Here is a 25,555-nt window from a genome sequence, read left to right on the forward strand (position 1 = left end):
TCTGATAAACATCTCAATGTAAAGTAAGTTAGGTAATGTCTTATTTATAGAACCATTTGACATCTTACAAGTAGTTACAACAGATTTCTTCAAACCAAAGAGATCTTGTTTGCACAGAATCATAAATAACTCAATGTAACTGAACAATTATTACCGTATTTGTTCACATTTGTGCACCCTTTATTACAGAGCAGTTGACTGTCTGCATCAACACCAAAATTATCTTCTGTAAACTTAAGATCATAGAGATTTATATTACAAAAAAAATAGAAGAAATGTATAATTCTTTCTGAGAGTTATGTGCAACAAAATTGTTAATTCTTTGACCTTGTTTTGAGATATAAGAAAATTATCAGAGATTAATATTTCTGAAAGAGTTTAGGTCTGATCATCCTTTTTTTAAAATTGATTTTTTACATTTGTTACTCATTCAAAATAGCCATAACCAATAGTAGGCCAGTCAGTCTCTTAGAGTCACTATAAATATGAATTTGCAATAAAAAAACTAACAGAAAGAAAATGTTGTAGCTAATTTCCTCTCAATGAAGTGTATCTCCGTGATTTTGAATGAAATGACTATAAATTATACAAATAAGTACAAAACTGACAATCCTTGTAGTGTCCCTTGTGGCTGAGGGGTTGCTTTTAATGTTTGAGGCTTAAGAAATGCAGCCACTGTTTATCCCTGTGTGATATAATAACTGAAGTCTATACATAGTTTTGACCCCTGTTGTTGCTTTGAAATTTGTAACATCCAAGGTTGGCCAAAATCATCTTTTCTGTTTTGACTTAAATTGTGATGACCAAACAAACAACATGGAATTATAATAATCACCAGCCAGAAACTTGTCATGTTAGAAGAATACAGAAATGAGAACCACCATTAATAATCATAATAATAAGCACATTATTAGTTTGTTTTCAATCAGTTATTGCATAAAACTCTTTAATTAACTTTACATTTTCACTAGATACAATAGTAAATTATTAGAGAACTAGAAATGTGTCCATAGGACACGGATGAACCCACATTCCTACTGACATATAGCAGGACACTCCCGGCAGTCATAGTAACAGAGGGACAGACAAAGGAAATTCTACATGACTCCACCTACCCGTAAGTGGTTGGGGAATAAAAAACACAATCCAATTCTTCTGAGTCAAGGGCAATAACTCTACAAATACTGAATAATTCCACAATCAAACATAAGGGCAAAATAAAACAATTTATAATTTAATTATTTTTTCCTTGAATAAACAACACAAATTAACAGAAATTTTATCACAGCTTAGCTTGACTAATAAGCTTATTAACAATTTCTTGTGTAGACACTACTGTAAAACAGTTTGTCTTTGTTACAATAATATCTTTGTAAAAACATATTTCTAAGTTTGACTGATAAGTCACAATGGCTGATTGTATAGAAATCAATGAAGCAAACCCCCATATGTCTACCGTCTGACCATTCACAGCTTCATAAAAATGATATAGATTAAAATCCATCCCATTAGATGAAAATATTTTTTGAGTTCTTCCGTCTTCACTTAGAAACCTTTTAAGCGGCAAGTCAAATACTGTATCCACTTCTTGTGGATTGACATTAAGTTTTATATCACTAGAAATGATGCCAACAACTGGTGTTACTAGGAAATTTGGATCAATAACGTAAGGTGGCAATGTAGCAACAATGTCCACATTTTCAGGATGTATACCAATTTCCTCCTCTGTTTCACGGAGAGCCGTTGCTATGACATCCAAATCTCCAGGATGTGACATTCCTCCTGGAAATGCAACTTCTCCCGAATGACTTGTTTAGTGTTTTGTCCTCACTGTCAAAAGTACATGGATTTCACCATCTTTATAAAACAAGGGTATTAAAACACTGGCACGTCTAAAAATAAAACACATGTTATCTGGAATATGAAGGTCAAAATTTTCCTTGTTGAACCGGGTGTCAAATGGTTTGAATAATGTTTTTAAGGTACTTCTATCTGGTGTTGTCATGGCAACATCTGAAGTAATGCCCTTGTTAGACATCCCTATTTTAGCAATGTAACCAACCCAGTATATCTGGGTCAAAAAGTCTGAAACAGAACAATGTAACGATAAAACGCTGGACATTTATACATGTATATCATTAAATCAATTTTTTTTTAGACATTCATCTGAGTAAAACCATAACCATGTTAGAATATTTTTTCTACTTCCATTAATGCATACTGTACTAATATTTGACTTAAATATAATCTTTACAGCAGAATAGGAAAACAATTCTTATTTTTAAAAAGACAAATAAAGTTACATGTACAATTTATACAGATGTTAAAGATCCTATATGTTGTAATTGAGGTTGTTACCACACTTAAGTGAAATTTTATATACATGTATGACAAATTATGCATATAAAGCAATTTTCCAACATCAAAGAATATGTAAAATATGTACTTCAAATATTTGTGCACATTATAATTATTTATTACATGTTTTGCAGTAGATTACTGAATTATAACGGTTAATTATATTCTGATAATTTCACAGTAATGATTACCAAATATAATTTCACAGTAGCCGAACTATATTTGGCGTAAAAATAAAATATTTATCATTAATGAATGTTTTTTTTTCAGCGGAAATGTAGTCAATCATAATAAAAAATGTACGTGATAACTGTAGTTCGTAAATATTTACGAACGTTGTGCTGAAAAACATCTAAAATCTAAAAATAATCATGGAATTATATTTTGCTTCAACATTGTGACGTCATTATTTGATGACGTCATGAAGATAAGAGCATGACGTTACGCGGCAAAAATCAGTAAAATGGTGTAAAAATCGTTAAAAAATCATGAAATAAACAGAAAATTTGTTTGTTTTACATGTAAGATCAAATAATATTTCACTCGTGAACCCCAGATGCAATATTTTCACTCGTGGCTACGCCACTCGTGGAAAATATTGCATCTGGTGTTCACTCGGTGAAATATTTTTCGATCTTACACTGAAACAAACAAATATCCTCTATGTAATCATTAAAATATACGCATTCATTTCTTATTGAAAAATTTGACTTAGATTTTATAGAAAATAAATTTCTAATTACCTCCCTTAATTTACATGAAATGTTAATTTTTATGCTTTTTGGAGCTTACAATATTGATTAATCTTAATTTGAGCATCATATTTATGATTTAAAACCATAAAAAAGTTACCGGTTCTTTAAAGGAGGTTATACACATGTATTTGTATAATTATAATTATACAAAATAGTCAAGATCAAAACAAAGATAAGTCAAATGTGAGGTTTATAAAACAAAATAATGGATTTTATTTAACACTAACCTGATCAGTATTTGGATGTTTGTTTTAATACTTCTTTCACAATAAGGTCTGTGGCAGTAGGTACAAAAATATTGTTCTTGTTAATATTAAAGTGTTCATAGAAAGAGAAAGTGTGTTCACTCTGGTAAACTCCCAGTGCTGTCATGCAACAAAATGAGGCAGTAAATCCCCATGTATCAACTTCTTCCCCTTTCACATGGTCTATAAAATGGTAAACATGATATGTAGCATTGGTAGATGACAGAAAATCAGAAATCCTTCTCCTCTCCGACGACAAAAATCTACGTAATGGTAACTCAAACACTAGCGAGACTTCATTTTCATTAATCACAGGTGTAAAATCACTTGGAACAATGCCTAGAACTGGATATACTATAGAGTTAGGTCTCACAAGGCCGGGAGAAAACAATCCAATAATTTCAACACATTTGGGATCAAGTCCAATTTCTTCTTCTGCTTCTCTTAGTGCAGTAGCTATTTCATCTTTATCAGTGTCATCTTGCATACCACCTGGGAAAGCAACATATCCTGCATGATGTGTGAGGTCTTTAGATCGTAATGTAAGAATTATATGATATTCTCCATTTTTAAAACATAACGGCATTAAAACACTTGCTTTGCGAAAAATTCCTTCTGGGTACTGCAATTTGAATACCTCAGGGTTGTGTAATATATCAAATGGCTTGAAGATGGATCTCAACTCCTCTATACTTTTTTCAGCAACAGGTTTTACAAGTTGATCCATGTCATCATTACTGGTTATCATACTGAAAAATAAAGACAGAAAAAAAACCCATTTATAACTGTACTTGCAATGAAGCAGATTTTAACCCTTATCAAAAGGTTACTAGCTTGCTAAAATTTGAACTTTTATCAGGGCAAATTTTAGGATGTTAGGCCACTTAAATGTAAAATCATGGTTTATCATATTGTAAGGACATCAGTACAGTAAGTATCACTTCAGTCAAACTGAACTTGTGTTTTATAGGCAACAAGCTTCAGCCATATAAATACATTGTATCTAGTTAGGCTGCTAAACCATTAGTCGCTAGCGGTGACTGTTTCTATCATGATCGATGCAACCAGTGCAGACCAAGACAAGTCAATACATCTGTGCCATATGGCCATGGTCTGCTTTGTTCTTCTTTTCAGTCAGTACAGATTTGGAAATTTTCACTAAATTTGATATTTTTCTAAAAAGACTACTCCATGGAAAAAGGAAAAATTGATACTTATATCTATAAAGACCACTCAATAGACATAGAAAAAGAAAAAATACACTTTCTGTAAAGACCACTCTATAGTGATGGAACAGTGACACTTCCATTCTAAATACAGACCACTCTATGGGGGTAGAAAAGTGACACTTTTCTTTACAGACAACTTTATGGAAATGGAAAAATGACACTTTTCTTTTAAATACAGACCACTCTATGGGGGTAGAAAAATGACACTTTTCTTTTAAATACGGACCACTCTATGGGGGGTGGAAAAGTGACACTTTTCTTGACAGACCACTTTATGGAAATGGAAAAATGAACACTTTCCTTTACAGACTACTTAATGGAGATGGACAAGTGATACTTTCCTCTACAGAAATGTAAAGTGACACTTTCCTTTACAGACCATGTACTCTATGAGGGGTTGAAAAGTGACACTTTTCTTTACAGGCCACTTCATAGAAATGAAAAATAAACACTTTCGTTTGTAAAACTGTTTTTGTAATAGGTTTTAATTATTTTATACAAGTATGGTAAACTGGGAATAGAAATATACATGTATTTATTCAGAGATTGTTATTTTAAAGTATGCACATAAATCCCACATGTTGTTTTAGACATTTAACAGAAATTATAAGTCTGTGTCTTGCTTGAATACCAGACAGGAGCAAGACCTGATATAGAATTTGGAATGTTGCCATTTGACCACATACATATGTCCTTATGTATATGTCCATATATGTATGTTAAAATGCAATTAAACAAACAAACAAGCATTCCATAAATATATATATCAATACTGCAGTTAATAAACATGTATAACCTGTATAAGGTAAACTTTGTTGTTAACTTGCAAATCAACCTTTACAATTATGCATGTACTTTATTGTGCAAATAAACAAAACATTATCAAGTAAACTAAAATAAGATAAAGAATGGTCAACTGTCGGACATGTCAGACTGTAGCCACTTTTAAAGGTCGAAGTATCCTGGACTTACATATCATTGAAAAGGTTATCTGAATTATGAAAATTTGCTATACTTAGCTGTCCATGACAGAACTTCATCATGTGACGGATAATAAAACAATTCAATTGATGCACAGTATGTATTTACCAGATTTTCATATATCGTTAGTTTAAAATTACTATTCAACTACTTGCAGGTTACTTTTTAAAAATTATTTCCTGTTTTTTCAAAGCAAAATAGTAGGAATGTTACATACATAAGCAAAAAAGTAAGAATGTATTCAGTCAAAACAACAACTCATTACATTAAAATAATTATTATTTAAAGACACAATGTTTGTACAAGAAGGCCATGATGGCCCTTTTTCGCTCACCCTCCTCTACTTACTATTATTATTATATGTATTCATTCTTACAAAATCTAATAAAGGTTTTTATTTGATTGTACAGAAAAAGGATATTAAGGGGATTATAGGAATGGTCTCTGTTTTTATTTGATTTGAAATGGTCGTGACCTAATTTTTTTATCTAGATTGAATTTGCTGAATACCCCTTATTGCTTAAAAAACACAACAAACAAGAGCCAAACCTATTTTTTTCTTATTATCAATTGCAAAAAAACTGATAGAGTGATTAAGCCCTTTATTAGTGATGGTATGTCAAATGTCAAGGTCATCTTTAAATAATTCATTTTAAAACTTTGATCCTGACGGTTATTTCATCCATACATGATACCCGGTACATCAGTTAATAACAAATTTGTAATAAAAAGAGACCTATTTAATGTTTGAATCACATTAACTTCATGCAGTATGATGATTTTATCCATCATAATTTTATCCATCATGTCATTGGGTCTAAATATAAATTATATTAATTTTGTGCATAAATTTATACTAACTTGTACAGAAGTTAAATACAATTAGTAAAGGATATTGGAAAGAGGGGATTATAGGAATGGTCTCTGTCTGTCATACTGCTGCCTATAACTTTTAAACTAGTGCAAAATCTTTAAAATAACTTGGCATAAGTGATCACCATTATATCATGATGTGCAGACCCCATTTTGCTTCAATAAACAAATTGGTGTTAAAGATTATCTCTAAAGGTTTGAGGTGAAAATCTTTGATGCTTTTTTGAGAAATGTGCATTAATAAAACAAATTCATAACCAAGTTTTCAAAGTCAAAAAGTGGCATAATTGAGAAATAAAATTTAAAGGGCATTTTCTTTAGAAATGCATTCCAATTTTTAAAAAATGATTAAGTTTTAAAAGTTTGAACTTTGAAGCAATTAACTTTGACAATATTTTTTTTGAGAAATTTATGTTAGCAACAATCAATTGAATAAAAAGCACTGAATTTGTTTTTGTTAAAGAAAAGTAGACTGGACGTCAGAGGAAAGGGTTATGACCAATTAATCTGATGTCTGCGTATAAGATCATGCATGTCTCGCTTAAATGTGTACTTTCAGATTTGAATTTGATGGTTTTTTAAAGGGGTTTGTTTCAATCGTTTTTTTATAATTATTCTTGGTAAATAAAGCATATGTTTTGTTTGGATAATAAATTTAGATATTTTTCATTTTAATATCTTTCAACACCCGCAACTCGCAATTATGCCTTAATCATGACTTGATCAGTTGTGACATTCTGTAACAACAACAATGCAATCAGATCTTCTCAGAAATACTTTTGGACTCTCCCAGCAAACACCCGACGTTGACCCAACGTTGGATCAACGTTGAATTTTGGTCGCGACGTCGGTGACCTTCATACAACGTCAAATCGACGTTGAATCCCCGACGTCTAACAGACGTTTCATTTTGACGTCGACTCGACGTCGGGTTTTGGTCGGTAATCTGACAATAGGTGAATTTAATTTATGAAACCATGCAATATATATAAATGAAAGCATAAACAGCGAGAATTTTAAGTTTAAGTTTAGAAAGGGAACATTATATATTTATTTTCTCCATCAAAACAACAGTATCACGTGGGTGGCTAACGTACGATATTCGATAGGTGGCGCTCGGTAAACGGATAGTCGCAGATCAGTATGAAATATATTTGCTCTATTTTCGTTTAAATAATATCTTATCTCCTCGAATTAGTCTAAGAAGTGTTTATATAATTTACAATGAAGTTGTTATCATTTTTGAGGGCTTCATTTTATAGTGGTAAATAATTTAGTAAATTCGAATTTGCGACTTATCGTATTTGAAATTCAATTGTATTGGCGGACAAAAAAACGACGGGTTGACAGACAAAGTTGTATAATCCAAACAAAAGAAAAAGGTAGGCAAACATTATATATTATTTTCAATGCTAATTTACCGCATGTTTGCATGGATTCGATGGTTATTTGATCATTGAAATGTTTGACTGGTAAAACTTAATGTAACGTGTTTTCGCGAGATAAATATTTTTGTTTCCACGTAAGAACACTTTATCATTTGCTATAGAACAGTCTGTATAATCGGATCATTTTTCCCACACTATATCGCCATGCCAAATAAATTCACAATCAATGGTAGGAAATATCCTAGCAATTGAAATCAATAAAAAGTTAAATGCAGTACGTAAGACTCTTATTATTCAAATGCTGGTAAATAAAATTTCCTCTTATTTCTTATCAACATGAATTTCCCTTATATGAGGGGCCAGTCATTTACACATGTATCAGATGCAGTTTGATTTTGATATCTGTGTAGTTGTTAAACTACTCGTTGTTAATTGAAATACTTTACCCATACTGTTAGCATACCATGTGTTTCTTATATTATGATAATGATTCATGGCATTTGATACATATGTAATACGACTAAGATATAAGATATATCTAAAAGCACATTGTATTTGACTAGCTATCTTTTTATTAATGTAATCAAACAACATATTATCAATCAGAAAACACATTATCATAGTTATAAATCAATAAAAGTAATAGTTTGTTAATTAGCCTGCTTATCAACAAGTTGTATGCTCGTATCATAAAACGTTTTTACACTAAGCCAGTCTGTCCTATATACACTTAGCAGACCAGATCATGCTGGGCAGAGATAATATCTATAAAAATGACAGTAACATGTGAATTTCTTTGATGTTGTATGAGCATTTGTACAAAGTACATTGAATATAAAAAAATAACAATATCAATTTTTGCGAGAGTAGAATTAATTTCATTTTGGTATTTGTTATATCAGTTTTTCATGCGCTTATGAGTTAACTAAGATTAATAGTAATTGGATTTTGCCTATTGTATTAGACAAACATCCTTCCACCACATGATTAAATTCTAAAACGATTATATTTCGTCTTTCAGATTGTGAAAATTATGATAATTCAACACGTGTCAAAAGTTCATGAGGAAGATGAAAATATTTAGAGGAAAAGAAAAATGAAAACCTACCAAGATTTTGTGACAGGTATATTTCAAAATATTGTAGAAAATACAGTGATCTTATTACCCTTGATTTTATAATGAAATTCACGAAGCCATTTTTATCAAAATTAATAGATATATACAGTAGGTACACGAAACTACATGGTTTAAACTAAATTAAAAATAATAAGTATCTTTTTAAGTAGCTGGAGAGTTTTGTTAGAATTTCGTTTAATTATAATATGTATAAGTGATTTATTTCTTGCACTTGTAACTGATTATTTTATTTTTTTTTTAATTTCAGAAAGTGTGATGAGATCTCAGGTTGGAGACGGTAATGATTCGCTTAAAGTATGCCCCAGATCGACATAGTGGAGGAGGACGAAAGAAGCTAGAATACTAATGAAGATACATGAACATTGCTATTTATAGTTATAACAAAATATTCAGAATATTGTTCCATTTAACATTCAGATCTAGATTCAGTTATAAAATACAAAGACAAATATACAATCAGTGAGTTGGATAGATGATTGAAAAATCCCAAACTCAGAGTGATCAGTTCAGTGGTGATATAAGAAAAAACACATGCATGGATGTTTGCTATATAAAATGTCAGTGTTAATATTCAAGGATTTTGTTTATCTTATTTCTAAAACATGCTTAATTAATACATGAAGCGTTATTAAAGTACATACCGTCAAGTTTAATAGTTTCAAAAAATATTATGTAAATCTTGCATTTGTTATAGTACTACATTTCTTGTTTTGTACTTGTAATTCTGAGTATAAAATAAATTCCTAAAATCATAAGAATGCTTATTTATTAACCCTATTAAAGAGCTTCAAAATGAAAAAAAATCATATTCCAAAAGTTTTAAATGAGGTTAAATCATGGTCAGAAAATTTGGTCAGATAAGGTTGGCATATGGTCAGATAATGGTCAGAAAAGGTTGGATTATGGTCAGATAATGGTTGGATTATGTCCAAATAATGGTCAGAAAAGGTTGGATTACGGTCAGATAATGGTCAGAAAAGGTTGGATAAAGGTCATCTTATGACGTTGTATAGACGTCGGTTTCTGACGTCTAAAAAACTTTCAAATCCAACCTTCTGCCAACGTTAACCCAACGTCAGGGTCTAACGTCAGTACAACGTTGGTGCAACGTCTTTTGTTTGCTGGGCTTCAACATTAAATATTTTATGAAAACCAAAGATAAACCTAATGACATTGACAGTTCTTTTTTTCGTTAACAGTAATCTATTCCCTTACATTTGTAACAAACGAAAAAAATGAAAATTGTATAGGAATGCTGTCAGTCATTATTTTTTGGTGCGATGGATTATAAACTATTACTTTCTTCAATGTATGTCAAATATCCTTGAATAATTCTGTGCAACTGGTTATCTGCCTGTGTAAAATCTAAGATTTAATTCGTAATTTCGTTACTACAAATATTTTTCATTTTTAGGTCCCTTGCCCCTACACACGTTCTCACGGAGTCAGTCAAGCGACTTTACCTTAGTAGATTTACAAGAGTCTTTTATGAATTATAGCCCTGCATATACATAAATAGAACATATTTACCAATTTGTGGAAAAAATAGGGTTTTCCCAGTCGTCACAGCCAATTGTGTTTACATTTGTTACGTGCATTTTCATTGGTGGGTATTTTGGACTGGATCGCTCTTTATTTGATAAACTTTACTTCGGCTTTCAATCATACAGTGACGCAGTCTTGCAGGTTTTACATTGCACCAATCGGGGTTAACCTCACTAAAGTATGTGGATAAATTATGTTCTCATTTTGGCTAGACGACAGATTTACAGCGCTCAGATTATATTAGCAAAAAAATATTTATATTAAGTGTGGCAATACATATATTTTTGACTGACAATAAAATAATGTTTTTATGAATTAAACTAAGTAATAGATTTGATGATAATCCCTTTTGTTTACGTAGATTAATTTTAAACAACAAGGTAAGAATCAGTCTGTTTTCAAGATGGCGGAGAGGTGTCACGCCTGACCGACTTTCTTTTCATTGTCTGCAAATTTTGCGAAACATGTTGACATCTCAAGATCCAAATTATGTCTGTTGCTACGGTTTTCTCGAGTGTATACACACACACTTCATTATCAAATAAGATACAGAATCTTGCTTACAAGAATTGTTATTAAAAAATTCATGAAAAAAGTAAGATTTTGAATGTGTGTCATTCAAAGCTAGAGTGTCATGGAAATTGTAATTAAACCTTAAATTGATTTCTAAATAGCTCTACATTAATATATTTAATATATATGTAGATTTACATTTTTTTAACATATAAATAGTTGTTTGCATTGAATGAGAACTAACTAAGTCAGATACTTGTAAGTAGATATGAGTAGGTCATTGACTGGTGTTACAGTTACAGTGACCTTGTAATTGAAGATAAAAAAGAACTAAGTTGCAATAATGTGAGTATTTACATTGTTCTGTAAAATAAAATGCATAGCTTTTGGTAATGTGAGATGGCAATGATACATTCATGACATTGGTCCGTGTGAAGATTGCAGTCTTCGAAATTAGCACTTGCCCGATCGCCCTGGCGGGTAAATATAAAATTCAGGCAATTAAAAAATCCAATTTTGTTGCCCACCTGGCAAGTAAAGTTATCTGTTCCATATCCTAAATTAACGGAATTAAATGTTGAGTCGCTAATACAGGCAGGTGCACGTAATAAAACAGTTCAATACCCAAAGTTATTCTCACATGTTAACTTATCACCGTTGTCGTGTGTCAGTAATTGACCTCTTTTTAATTTGGGCAGTAGAGGTATTACCACGCTACGTCATCAACAAAACTACCCTGTAAATTTACATGTATTGAATTCGAGCTTCAAACCTTTGATTTTCTTTGATTTAGTTGCCGCACTGCATTAAAGATAAAAGGTGAGCAGAATCATTTAAAGTGGATCATTCAAACGCTGTTTCAGATGTCTAATTAACCCTATTTTTAGGTGAGGTGGGTAATTTTTTGTTTTGTTTAGGAATTACCACAATCATCGAGGCAAAAAAATGTGGATTTAATTAACGGAACGATTTTGCATGTCGTGACTTATGTTACGGTTATTTAAACTTATCATAGTCTTATGTTCATGAAATAGTTGTTGCACGTTTTCAAATAGCTTGTGTTTAAATTATTGAATGACTGAAAGGACATAATAAATTCTTCAAAACTGAAAATAATGAAATGTGAAAGTGTGGACTGTTTTAGAATTAGGCCTGTATGACTACCAACTTATTTATTTATCTATTTTTTTTTTTTTTTTGGGGAAATTTGAATTAATATTGATCAACAAAAAATCATAAAAAGTATAATCATTTAATGATTTTGAGGGTAATATAGATTCTTTGAACCAAATGTGCCAAACACGCATTGAAATTCGAGTTGATAAAAAAATCCAGTTTTGAGCCTCAAAATCCAGCTGAAAATCCAGATTTGGCCCATTTCATTTGTCTCATGTATGTCGGTCCGTGTGAAGATTGCAGTCTTCGAAATTAGCACTTGCCCGATCGCCCTGGCGGGTAAATATAAAATTCAGGCAATTAAAAAATCCAATTTTGTTGCCCACCTGGCAAGTAAAGTTTCCGATCATGAAATTCATTATAGTGGTGTTCAGGCGCGCACTTTTTGCCAGGTCACTACTGTTTCTTGGCTTACTTCCGTTAGCCATGTAAAGTGAGTAATTTATTGGGAACCAACTTTGTTTATGTTCCGTTTTCCATTGTCAAGTATCATATCATAGTAACCATGAAAAATTATTTTCATGTACAGCATGAAATAACAATAAAATAAATTATGACACAAGACTTGTATTGGATTTCTTTTTGTTTCTTTATTTACCTTCAGCATTAAAGATAAGAAAAAAACATCAAAATTTGAAAAATTTATTCTGGCTAATAAAGTTGGTTTTGGGCAAGTAACTTCTCAAATGTTACTGGCCCGAATGGCTAGTAACCTCAAAATGTTAATTTCGAAGATTGGGATTGATTTTTTATGATAGGAAAAATGTGCAGCCTGACCAAGACTTGAACCCCGGACTCTTGGAAAACCATCCCACAACTCTACTGACTGAGTTTCCTAACTGCTTACACATCTCCTTTAAGTGAATTGTACTATTGTAATTCTAAGACAAATCATTTAAACTTTTGTCATATCAGTAGTTTTTTCATACTTAATTGGGAAGATTTTATGGAAGAATTAGTGTTAAAATTGCTAATATGGGAAGTAAAAAAGCAGTTACAAATACAGATTTTTGAGAAAACTGCATGATTTTAAAGAAAACTTCTACAGGGAAGAGGCCTTTTATAGGCTCGTGTTACATAAGTTGAAAAATCACTGCAAATGAAAGGTAGATTTTCAAACAATGCTTTTTTGTCAAATAATTACATGTATCTATATGGATTTTTTTTAAATTAATTTTAAATGTCAAGAAATAACAAATATTCTCCACTTGTCTAAAAAAGCCTTTGTGACTTAATGGAGGACTTCACTCTGGATGCTGAATTCTTACTAATAAAGGCAACTTTAAAACATAATGTTAAAATAATAACTGTTACCATTCATGTATGTAGCTACAAATATTTTTAGCTTAGTTTGTGCCTGTATCTTGGAAACACATAAAATGTCTAATTGCATCATCAAAATTGTGGTAAGAAAGAAAACTTTGAAACAAAAGTTTTGCTAGGAATATTTTGGTTTAGTTGAGGTAAATGGGATGTTCAGTAAAAAGACTGAAGATGACCATGCTATTTAAGCTTGAGATTCCATCTTTTAAATAAATTGAAACAGTTTATCCACAGTTTTCTTAATTTATTTATTTCATGGTAGTAATGACAAAACGTGAGCAGACAAAATTATAATGCTAAGGGCTTTTATAAATATTCTACGTAATGATTTTGTTTACAGAAAATCATTTTTAAATGTATTTTACTGAAATCATGAAAGCAAGTAAGACACTCAAAGTGAAATAACAAATAAAATATCCATGTATAATTCATCCTATATCAATATACATGTACAGTTGATATGAATTGGACTGAAACAATTACAGCTGCTCTTCTTTGTGCGGCACAACCTTTCAGCAGAGGCCTTTTCCCTATATATAGCTAGAAATTGCCCTGGTCTTTATTAAACTTACAAGGAACTTAATTGTTTATATATATTACTAAATAAATAATTTATATCCTGTTTGATAGAGAATCACATCATATTATCTTATGATTATAACTGTCACTTGTTTAAACCTGTGGTATAAATCCATTATCGTTCAATTATTAAATACTAAGTACTGATTTTTTTATGTATTATGAACAACTGAAACAAGTTTGAATTATTAAGTATTGTGCTGAGTGAATATTCATTTTGGACATGTGACAATTACATAAGTTATTGCATTGCTTGTCCCTACCCAACTGGAGATTGCATTAACTTACAGTTCTTAAATTTGATCGGGATGTTTATTTATTAATCTTTAATGCCTACTTGTGATTAACTGAAAATTATACATTTTGAATGTAAAACTAAAAAGATTTAGATTTCTGCAATATGTGCATAAAAACATAATACTTTAATTATACTATTACTGAAAAACGAATTGTTATTTATAATGTAATGAAGTACCAGTTAAAGTTTATTATGCTGACATTTAAATCTACATATTTACATTTACAGAAATGTCAACAGAGAATCATTTGAAATGTACAGAGAAAAAACAAGGCCTGTCACCCAGTGCACAAGAAAACAATGTTGGAGAACAAGGGAAGTCTGTGAACCTCCATGGTGATGGGAATAAAGAGATTACAGGTTAGTTAATGTTAAATGTATTTTCTTTGTGATGATGCTGAGGTTATTTAATAAATTGGATGACATATATAAAAAATAGAGCATTCTGAGAAAAAAAATCTTGATGTGATTATTAGGCAAGCCAAAATGAAGGTGATATATGATATACTGAATAAATAGAGGACATAAAATTAATGATAAATAAAAAATAAAGGTGATTGATAATTATTCTGAATAGTCATTAATGATAAATATAATGGTCACAGTGTGTATATTGGCAAACTACAGAGTTAAGTAGTTAATGAAAATGACAAATGAATATGCTTAACATCTGGCAGATATTTTACAATAATTTTTACAAAAATTATATAAATAATAGAGGTGTTGGAAAATAAATTCTGTCTGGAAAGAAGTTTTAAATGAGTAGTTTTGGGTATTGAAAATCTTATTAGCAATCGATGATCACACGGTGATGTATCGGGCAGTTTCATTTAAACAAAGGGAAGTAAGAATTTGCATTTTAAATGGTAAAAAATACTTTTTCCGTGCGTTTACATTGTAGAACTTTACTATAGCACTTCAATCCCTTTTCAAAAAATATTCCCCTTAATGTCAGAAAAATTGATTCAGCTTTAGGTAGTGTACTTAATAGTTTTAAGAAACATATCTCTCAGAAATGATTTGAATTCATTTTAAGATTTCAGAGGATATAGTCTTTTCATATTTGATTTTATCCAAATATAAATATATTGGTATACTACTCATAGAAAAGAAATAAGAACAACAGATGTTAATGGAATGAATTATCTTTAATGCATTAAAATTTTTAAGCGACAAAGAAAATCAACAATGTGTTGTTGGTCATTATCAGGTGCTGGAAATTTTAGCTATGATTCACACAGCAGTAGATCTAAATCTCTATAAATGTCAACTTATATCATGTTTACAAAATTCCAATCTCTGTATTAAGCTTGATCTCATCTGTTTTCTTTGTTATTGTATCCTCACCACAATGACATAAATGTGGAGAGGGAGCTATTCTCAAAGTAAAATCACTTTGTTGTATCGGACCATCAGATAGTTGGTGTCAGCTGTGCCTATTCCATAAATCCTACACTCCTTGAAAATTTTCATCAAACATGGCTTAAATGTCTACATGTACCTCAACAGGATGATGTGCAGAACCCATACCACGCATGTGTTAGTTTAAGGTCAAGTTCACACTTGACGGTTAGATATAAGGGACCCAATTTTACTGTGTTCATCTAAATAATCCTACATATCTTGTCAAAACTTTGCTTAAATATTCATCGCAACACGGTGATGTGCAGAGGCCATACCACTCTTGTACCATCTCACCAGAGATATTGTAACTATCTTTAGTGGTTAAAATAATGATTAAAAAAAAATATTTATCATCCTCCACCTCTAACTGGAAAGTCAGCATATGGCTTTAAACTGCACCAAAATTTTATTTGAAATGCCCTTTTTAGTTCTATTGATTATGTATTTCTTAATTAGAAACTTTCATGTTTTAGGTGTGACAGAATCATCTGCAGCAGAAATATTAAAGACAATTGTAATTGCCAGTCAGAATGCTGGTCACCAACAAATACTGGCTAACAGTATAGATTCAACACACAGTAAGTCTGCTGTTTTACATTATTTTAAGTATTATAAGTCCCCTACCGGTTTAACCGGAGGGGACTTTAGGTTTACCGTCTGTCCGTCCGTCCGTCAGTCAGTCCGTCCACAAAACTGGATCCCGCGATAACTTGAAAAGTACTGAAAATATTTTTATGAAACTTGATATATGGATAGATGGCGGTATGGAAATTATGCACGTCTTTTTTTTTTCTTCCTATGTTGAAAATTCTGGTTGCTATGGCAACAAATAGTCTGAAAATATGGCAAATTTAACACATAAACTGGATCCAGTGATAACTCAAAAAGTACTGAAAATATTTTTATGAAACTTGAAATATGGGTAGATGGCAGTCTGGAGATTATGCACATCTTTTTCTTTTCTTCCTATGTTGAAAATTCTGGTTGCTATGGCAACAAATAGCCTGAATTTCAAGATTTCTGATTTAAATTTTTCAGCTTTTTCACTATAAGTTCTTTATTTCTTAAGGTGTTTACTTCAAACTTTAAATATAAGTTTCTGGTCATCAACCACATCATATGTGACAAGGTTTACAACTCTAGCACAAAAATTATCAGTATTACCTCCCTTGAACTTAGAATTTTTATGAAAAAAAATGTTGTCTTTTTTAAATAACTTCTTTATTTCCTAATGTATCTACTTCAAACTTCATATATATGTTTCTTATTATCACTCAACATTTTTGAGAAGGTTAAATACTCTAGCAAGACTATTTCCAGAATTATGTCCCCCTTGAACTTAGATTTTTTTCGAGAAATTGGTATTTTTCACTCCAACTTCTTCATTCCTTAAAGGATTTACTTCAAAATCCCATATCGTAATAATGACAAGGTTGTATAAACATAATTTCCTTACTAGGTATGGAAACTTAACACATTACTGTGATATAGACAAACTTAGAACTCAAAAGATTTAAGTTCATTCATGTCATTCATTCACTGGTAAAATTGAATGACCAATGGCCCATCAGAATGTTGCTGGGGTTCTAAACGGTAGGGGACTTATGGATTGCTTGCAATACTATGATAATTGCTTGTTTATATATGAAATTAAATAATCATAATATACTTGCATTTAACCCAGAATAATGTTTTTACAGGTGTCCTTAATAATCTTTTAAAAAATAATAGACTTGATGATAATTTTTAATATTAAGATATATCAACCTCAATTTTGATTGAAATTAGCAAAGTCTAAATATTTTTAATCTTTTGACATTTTAGCTATGGAGAGTACATTACCACATGATTTACAGAGCTTTAAAGGAGACCCTTTTGTGCAGATGATAAACAAGAAACAGAATGGACTTGCACAGCAGCATGATCAACAACAGAATGCCCAGTATGTTATACAAGGGTTACAGGAGATGAATACCACTCCAACAAACTTTAATGGTGTTAATACACCTCTGATAAATGGGTTAGTTAATTCTCTCAAATCAAAAACAGCTGTTGAAGGAATACATGGAAATGCAGAGCATAACTCTATACTGAACGGTTCTGAAATGCCGTCATTTGAAGACTTAAACTCTCATAATCAGCAATCCCAAGACTACAGTATTGAAAAAAATGGTGTGCTTCAGAGACTTCTTTCTGGGGAAAATATAAGTGATCGAGGATTACATGTGACTATCCCATCAGGTAGCTTTACAGTTTCTAGTCCTGCAGATTATTCAAAGTCATCACCAACTTCATCTGCAAACAGTCCGTATGGGGAGTCGAACTTAAGTCCATTTGGTGAGAACACTGATGTAACTTCTTACATGGAAACTGATACCGCTGGGTTGAAAAATCTCACAAAAACAGTGAATGTCTCGGACACAACAACTCAATCAAGTCTGATTACACATACTAATAATTTACAGTTAGATTCAATGATTGAGAGTGAAGTTAAATATGATATGGCCTGTGAATGGGATGTTACAAAACTTGATGAAAATCTTGATCGCGTAAAAACTTGCAAAGTGCCGAGATTGCCACATGATTCTGATGCTTCATCAGCTTTATCCCCAAGTGTAGATAATGTTTTTAGCGCAGAGGGTGCACAGCAGGAGGTTCCGTCAGATTTTACTTTCCAGTTATTTGGGCAAGGAGAGTCGGAGACAAATCCAATTAGTGTGTTTCCTGGAATTGTGTCGGGAACCGGTGAAGTATCTCCAAGGTAATCTTACTTGACTTATCTTATAATATTGATACTATAAATCTTAAAGTACCTACTCGATGTTGTTAACATAGGTTGATGTATATTAAGACCTTTCTCTCCATATCTTATATACTAGAAATAGCATAATACCACATTGATAATTGCTTTGTAGGATAGTCGTATAATGTTTCTGGAATGATTCAGAACATGCCACATAAACAAGTTAATACATTTTGTATGACCATAACAAAACAAGTTGTATTACATAATATTTTAGATTATTAATTTGCCTCATCCTATTAAGTATTAGACATAGTAGGAGTTTTTAACCTGCAGCGGTAAAGGGCAAGCGATTTGAAGTGGGCAGGGAATCCCGATTTTGTGGTGCCACTATCAAGCTATGTTGTAGCTTACAGAGTGTTTATGATTCTACCCTGTTAAGACCACAGCTGTGGATTTTGTGGTATAATGACTGTCTGCCTCTAATGACTCTGTCATAGGAGAAATGAGCCGCGTCACGACAAAACCAACTTTATGCGTTTGCGACCAGCATGGATCCAGACTAGCTTGCGCATCCGCGCAGTCTGATCAGGATCCATGCTGTTTGCTATCAGTTTCTCTACTTGTAATAGGGTTTGTAAGCGAACAGCATGGATCCTGATCAGACTGCGCGGATACGCAGGCTGGTCTGGATCCATGCTGGTCGTAAAGCCATTATGTTGGTTTTGTCGTGACACGGCTCAAATATTGTCTGAATCTTGCCTTGAATCATATCAAAGACATGAAAATGCAACATGTACTTGGTCCTCCCTCACATGATGGTTAAGTTTGCTGCCAGTATAAATATGTGTGGTCATACCAACTTAATAATACTGCATGTTTGTAACGTCCCTTTTCTTTGGAAAATCATGATTTTTTATATAGTTTTGTATACATGGCTGCTGTCAAATTTAGAAAAAAAAATCATGTTTTTCTTTGAAAAAGGAAGTTTGCTGAATTAAATTCAGATTCTTAAATGATTAAATGGGCCATATAACCTTTTAAAAATCTTTATAACTAATAATATGACGGAGCGAGTTTCTAAAAAAGCTTTTCAAGCTTCCTGCTCAATCCGTACAATTAATTATTTGTCAATTATCATGTAAATGAAATGTTTATAAATAAAATATTGTTTAAAATAACTAATAATATGAATGTAAGATAACTCAGCAATAGTATTAAGTAATGTGAATGACTGAATGTTGCTTAAAAATGATAAAAGCATGAAACAGTAGTTCCATTTGTTATCATCTAGTAGACTAAAATTGAAATACATCTTTAATAACTATAAAAATTTTGTTTTACGGTAGTCGTATGTGACCTACTTTAAAGAGGTGATCAGTACTTAGACAAATTTCTTTAAATATAAACAATACTTTGGTATTTAAGATTTATTAATTTGTAATTTACAGGGAAAGCTTATGTAAGTTTCTCCAGGAAGAATATTTGAATTGTCTGGTTATTAATTGCTGTATTGATTTTTCTTTACAGTCAGAATTCGCCTCCTATGTCTACAGCAGTGGAGCAGCCATTCAAAACACCACAATCTATTCCACATAATGTTGTAAGTCAATTTAAAGCTTCTATTTTATATGAAATATTTGTGTGACTTTATTTGTAAAATAATACTTGTTGATGATGATTTTGTATAAATGTATGATGTATTAATACAGCTGATCACATCTGTATTATATTATTATTTGGTCTTAATTGAATCAAGTTCTATTTCATGACAAGGTTTCTGATAGTTGTATAAAATTATTCAATATCATTATCCTTGCAGATAACGGGGGATATATTAGATAACAGTGGCAAGATAAAATGTTTAAATCTTGACTGATACAATAAAAAAAGAAATCAAATGTGTGCAATACGTTGAATTTATGTTTAAAATACAGTACATTAACAAAATCTTATCATATTTGTAAGTCAGTTAAATGGGTTTCAAGGCCATCTAGTGCATTTAAGTTTAGCGTACTAACATACTTAGTTTCAAGTGCAAAGCTCCTGACATTTTCCTTGATACCTATTCTTTTTAAAAATGAATCAGAAATCCAAACATTTCTTTATTCTAATGCAGCTAATGCTTTGTTATTTATAAATAATCATAAGTTGAATTGTAATAATTGAAATAAATGTAAAACTTAACTCGTTTGTGACATTAGAATAGCGTACTTGATTTGATTGTTTTGCACATGCTGTTTGGCGCTACATTGTGACGTCACGTAAACAACACTTAAAACGTCTGTACAGCGTTAACGACTGAATTAAAGATATTGGTGTTCGGATTCATTTTCTTAGTTAGACCATTTTCTTTCATTCTAGATAGCTTTCACAACAAAATTCGACAAAAAATGTTTTTATTTATCAGATTTTTTTAAACAAAATGGCGCCCTCAATGTGAAAATACACAGGGAGGTAATAAGAACGGCGAGTGCATTGTTGAAGAATAATGCACGCTTCGGGCCTTCTTTGTTTATATAGAAAAAAAATCCGATAGTGTTAGAATCAAGGTTTTATCACAACTTGATTTTTATTTCAGATCTCACTTTTTGCCAAAATTTCTATAAAAGCCAGATTTAATTTACACAGGGTTTTATTCCAGCTTGTCTGTAATTGCTTAGGATGTTTTTTTTTTTACAGACAGCTTACATGTTACATCTACACATAAGTTTTGTAACAGTCTTACAATTATTTAAGTGGTGTAAAACATTCCACTTGATATTGCTTATTTATAGCTTGTTGGTAAATGATCAAGGTTTTAATAACCAACATGTAATTGTCAAAGGTCTGGTTCAGCTGGCCAATTTATAAAAAAGGCCTGTCATGGTTTTTTGTACTACCTGCATGCACTTTCTTATGGTTTTATACAAAAGTTATGTAACTTATAAGAACAGAACGGAACATGAATTTTAATTTCTAGATTTGAGCATTTCACTCCTCATCCATAACATGATTCTACATTATTGTGTCGTCAAACAATACAATTACAAGAAAAGCATTGATGCAAAGCATCAAAGGGCGACGCCAAAAGAATTTGATCCAGATTTGCACCTAAATACTTAACAAAAGATGTGAACTTTATAGCAGTACCATTACATGTGACCTGGAGGCAAGGGCCAGTTTAAGTTGAAACTTAAACCAAATAAGAATAGACTCTGTCTTGCCAAGATGCAAAGACAATTTAAAGTCAATAAAGAAATCTTATAAGACTCATGCTATAAGAAAGAATTTATTCAGATTTATTTTACGAGACACAAGGATTCCTGAGTCATCAGCATATAATCACAGGCACGAGTATCGGACCTGGGAAGAAAAAATATGACCAGATGACCAGATTGGTAAAAAAACTGTGTTTATAAAACCAAAAAAAAAATAAAAATGTAAATAATGATCCCCTGTAGAAATATACTATCAACTTGAAGTATATTTTTAAAGGGGTCATTATTTACATTTTATTTTGGTTGTTGACACTTTTAAGATGAACACAGGTTTTTTATCAATCTGGCCATATTTTTTCTGAAGACATGTCATTGACATAAATTAGACATAAAAGAGGACTTAAAATGAAGATCAGGGGGACACCATAGTTACTCAGAGCAGTAGTAGAATGAGTACCAGCCACATCCACCAGCTGCGGTCTATCAGAGATAAGACTTAAACTGTCATTATATATGGCAGATGCTTGAAGTTTCATGAAGAAGAAGAATAAGAACTTCTTCATGTGCAGTATAGTGTGTTCAACTGTATCAAATGCCCTTTGTAGATCTAAAAGTATCATGCAATACTGCCTTTGTCCATTTCAAATAATGCAATCTGTTAAATGAATCAAACATGTGTCAATTGAAAAACCACTTCTAAACCCTGACTGAAACTGCCTGACCATGACTCGAACCCATGACTTTCAGAAGACCAACTGAGCTATCCGGCCGGCTACACATTTTCTCTTTAATAATGAAACAGTTCTAAACCACAGCATATTTCCCCACTATATCGATTTGTGTCCATGAATTTCTTATGTTACTGAGCATAGGAAATTGAACTCATGCTTATATGCAGTCACAGGATGAGAAAAACTTTGAGCTTGACCAGAACTCAAACCTGTGACCAACATAAGAAATTTTATGAAGGCTGATTTGAATTTCGTGTCAAGGGCATCGAGCAAAATTATGAAAATGCAACAAACCAACCACTTTGTGGTAGATTTTATTTTCATGTTTTCATCTGGCGCCCGGTTACTTTTTGTACTATGTTGGTTTTCATGTGGCACAAATCACCCACTATAAATTTAGTGCACACATTTATTCAAGGGCAAGTAACAATCTACTCTATGTACAGTCTGTTGTCGGGTTGACTCAGGAGACCTGGAGGTTGAGACCGGTGTCCCTTCATTACAAATAGATAAGACAGAAGCTGTCATTTTCAAACTATGCACATGTTAGAAAAAAATAGAATAACTATTCAGAATATGATTTTGAGACTTTATTAATTATATTGCTTGATTCAAGTTTAAGGACATTTTCAATCAATACATGTGTTATCATTTATAACTTTAAATGAAAGTCTCATCCCTTTAATAATAATGACATAACTGTATCTCTTTAAATGCAGAAAAATTATAAGTCTCAACATATCAATATACTACTGTCTAAGATATACATGTATGCACATAACATTAATAATTCCAAGTTTATATTAAATGAATATGAAATCCTAACATTAACATTAACATGCTTTTGATGACCTTACAACTGGTGAATTATATACAATAAAAATAGTATTATAAGTAATACCTAAGATAGACAGAAAAGAACAAATAATTTAGTAAACATGAGTTACTTCCCTTTAATATAGAGAAAAGAACACCCTAAACAGCAAAATTATGAAATGCTGCATGCTCAGTTTTATTAAGCCATGCAAATAATGGTAAAGTATTCATAAAAAATAGATGGCCATGTGACAGCAGTAATTGCAGAAAATCGGATAACTTTCAACATCCGGATACTGGTACACTTTGTGAAAACAACCATTCTGCGCAACAGATAAATGTAATAAGGATAAAATCAATAGGATAATCGTTTACAACAGTTCCATTACCTATCCTTATACTCAATTGCATGTGAACTTTCTTCTTGTATGAAAATTTTGAAAATGTATAAATGAATAAATGAACTGATACGGCCTCAATCTAGACCACAACGATATTCGAAATCTGGGTTTTAGTATTGTAAACTAAGGGACAAGCTGTTAAACTTAACCTGCAATTTCGTGAAAATAATATCGCAATGCACATGCTTTTTACATAAAGTTATTAAATACAAATATAACAACACATTTGTTTACTTGATTTTTACGAATCAAAATAAAACTAATTAACGCAACATGAAATTAACTGCTAATAATAACAGCTCCTTCCGTAGGCAAAAATAAAAAGCATTCCATAATAGACGACGCCGCTCACCGGCGTCGCCAACAAGTATAATAATATAATATTATATAAGGATAAAAGATGGATGAAGATTCTGTTTAATTTTTACAGGTTAAACAGCAAAGAGAACGTTTAAGAAGAGCAAAAGAACCTATCTTAAGTCAGGCGTTCCCGGCTAAGATACACGGCTATGAGTTACGCATACTACAGCAGCCAGAGGAGCAACATAGAGCACGATATCTGACAGAGGGAAGTCGTGGGTCCGTGAAAAACAGGAGTGGGTCTGCTTATCCACAAATCAAGGTATACAGCAAAATTTGCAAAACTTTGTAAGAATAGTATAGGTATAAGTCATATCAAAATATGATTCAAAATATGCTGTAAGTGTTACTGTCAGTACTAGTAAACTCTAGGGCCAGACTAACAAGTCCATTAATCCAGTGATCCTGAAGAAACCAAGAGAAGTCATAATAAGTAAATGAAATTGATTGTTTTGTGACATAATTTGCAATTTCACATCGTAACCTTTCAAAACTTGAATATATTTATGCCACAAAGAACAAATAATTATATATGATTTTTTTTCCCATTTTCAGCTCTTTGGTTATTCAGGGGAAGCAACTCTACAAATATTTATTGGAAATGATAGTGGACGTGTGCGGCCGCATGGTTTTTACCAGGCATGTAAAGTTTGTGGGAAGAACTCCACCATGTGTACGGAGAAAGACATAGATGGCACCACTGTCATTGAAATAGAACTGACTTCTGCCAATGACATGACAGCATCGTATGTGTATATCATTTACTCTATAAATATTGTATTACTACAAGGATATATGCATTGAATACATTGTAGCACACACTTTTTCAAATTTTTAGCTATTAGATTTGACCTGCTTGTTCATGGTGAGCTATGATCAAAAATACATTAAATTTAGCTGAATTTTCAGGGATCAGAATTCATGGTAATGTTTGATGGCACAGTTTGATCTTGTTGCCAAAGCTTAGCCAATATTGTAGACGGAGGCACTCTCCATGTTTAATTTGTTTTCACCACGGTAGCTCTTATCATTCAGTTGACAATGTAAAGGACATAATAACTTATGACATTGTCCATTTCAGGCAGCTTGAAAGCTTGTTATTTATGTAAATCAACTAGGGGCATTGGTTGACATTTTTGGTGTAAAAGGGAAATTTATGAACCAGTTCTACGAGCGCTGTTACTCAAAATTTGGAAATGTTATTACAAAATGTCTTAATTTTTGAAGTTTTACAAAATGGCGAAATTTTGAAATTTAGGATTAAAAAAAAAGTACTTGGATATAACAAGAATGCTTGTTTATATTAAGATTTGGCAAGGATTTCTGTGGATTGACAAAAGTTTCTGAAATATCCTCTTGTAACATGAAAATTGAAGGAACCAGTTTGGAGTTTCTCACTTCTGACTGGAAGAAGTCATAATTTTGATTTTAGGAAATGCACATGTTATGGACAGTAACTTAAAGGGAGAAATTTCTGCAACAGGTAATGTATTTCTTTG

At 31.7% G+C, this 25,555-nt stretch overlaps 3 protein-coding genes across 8 annotated transcripts in view; 1 reads left to right on the top strand and 2 right to left on the bottom strand.

Moving 5' to 3' along the window:
* Positions 1-25,555, top strand: part of LOC132759991 (nuclear factor of activated T-cells 5-like) — a 62,511-nt gene that overhangs the window by 13,501 nt on the left and 23,455 nt on the right. For 3 of the 6 annotated variants that reach the window (XM_060751872.1, XM_060751871.1, XM_060751873.1), the window contains 6 exons: positions 14,630-14,761; positions 16,279-16,383; positions 17,630-18,566; positions 20,079-20,151; positions 24,127-24,318; positions 24,612-24,802. In XM_060751872.1, coding sequence (XP_060607855.1) covers positions 14,630-14,761; positions 16,279-16,383; positions 17,630-18,566; positions 20,079-20,151; positions 24,127-24,318; positions 24,612-24,802 — 1,630 coding nt within the window. Of the gene's footprint in view, positions 1-10,620; positions 10,893-14,629; positions 14,762-16,278; positions 16,384-17,629; positions 18,567-20,078; positions 20,152-24,126; positions 24,319-24,611; positions 24,803-25,555 lie in introns of those variants that run through there. The other 3 variants (XM_060751876.1, XM_060751875.1, XM_060751874.1) reach the window with 3 other exon arrangements.
* Positions 1,222-1,777, bottom strand: LOC132759994 (peroxisomal coenzyme A diphosphatase NUDT7-like). The gene has a single exon (XM_060751878.1). It carries the CDS (start codon positions 1,775-1,777, stop codon positions 1,283-1,285), a length of 495 nt encoding a protein of 164 aa, XP_060607861.1. The 3' UTR covers positions 1,222-1,282.
* On the bottom strand, positions 1,222-10,422 carry LOC132759993 (uncharacterized Nudix hydrolase NudL-like). The gene is made up of 3 exons (XM_060751877.1): positions 10,267-10,422; positions 3,341-4,107; positions 1,222-2,085 (listed from the first exon to the last, which is right to left on the bottom strand). The coding sequence occupies exon 2, from the start codon at positions 4,104-4,106 to the stop codon at positions 3,345-3,347; it is 762 nt and encodes a 253-aa protein (XP_060607860.1). The 5' UTR covers position 4,107; positions 10,267-10,422; the 3' UTR covers positions 1,222-2,085; positions 3,341-3,344.

Source organism: Ruditapes philippinarum, unplaced genomic scaffold (genome assembly GCF_026571515.1).
Source record: "Ruditapes philippinarum isolate M1 unplaced genomic scaffold, ASM2657151v2 ctg339_1_1_1_1, whole genome shotgun sequence".
NCBI classification, from domain to species: domain Eukaryota; kingdom Metazoa; phylum Mollusca; class Bivalvia; order Venerida; family Veneridae; genus Ruditapes; species Ruditapes philippinarum.

Excerpts from the sequence above, each read along its gene's own strand:
- LOC132759994 (XM_060751878.1), bottom strand. The coding sequence starts at position 1,777 with ATGTCACATCCTGGAGATTTGGATGTCATAGCAACGGCTCTCCGTGAA.
- LOC132759993 (XM_060751877.1), bottom strand. The coding sequence starts at position 4,106 with ATGATAACCAGTAATGATGACATGGATCAACTTGTAAAACCTGTTGCT.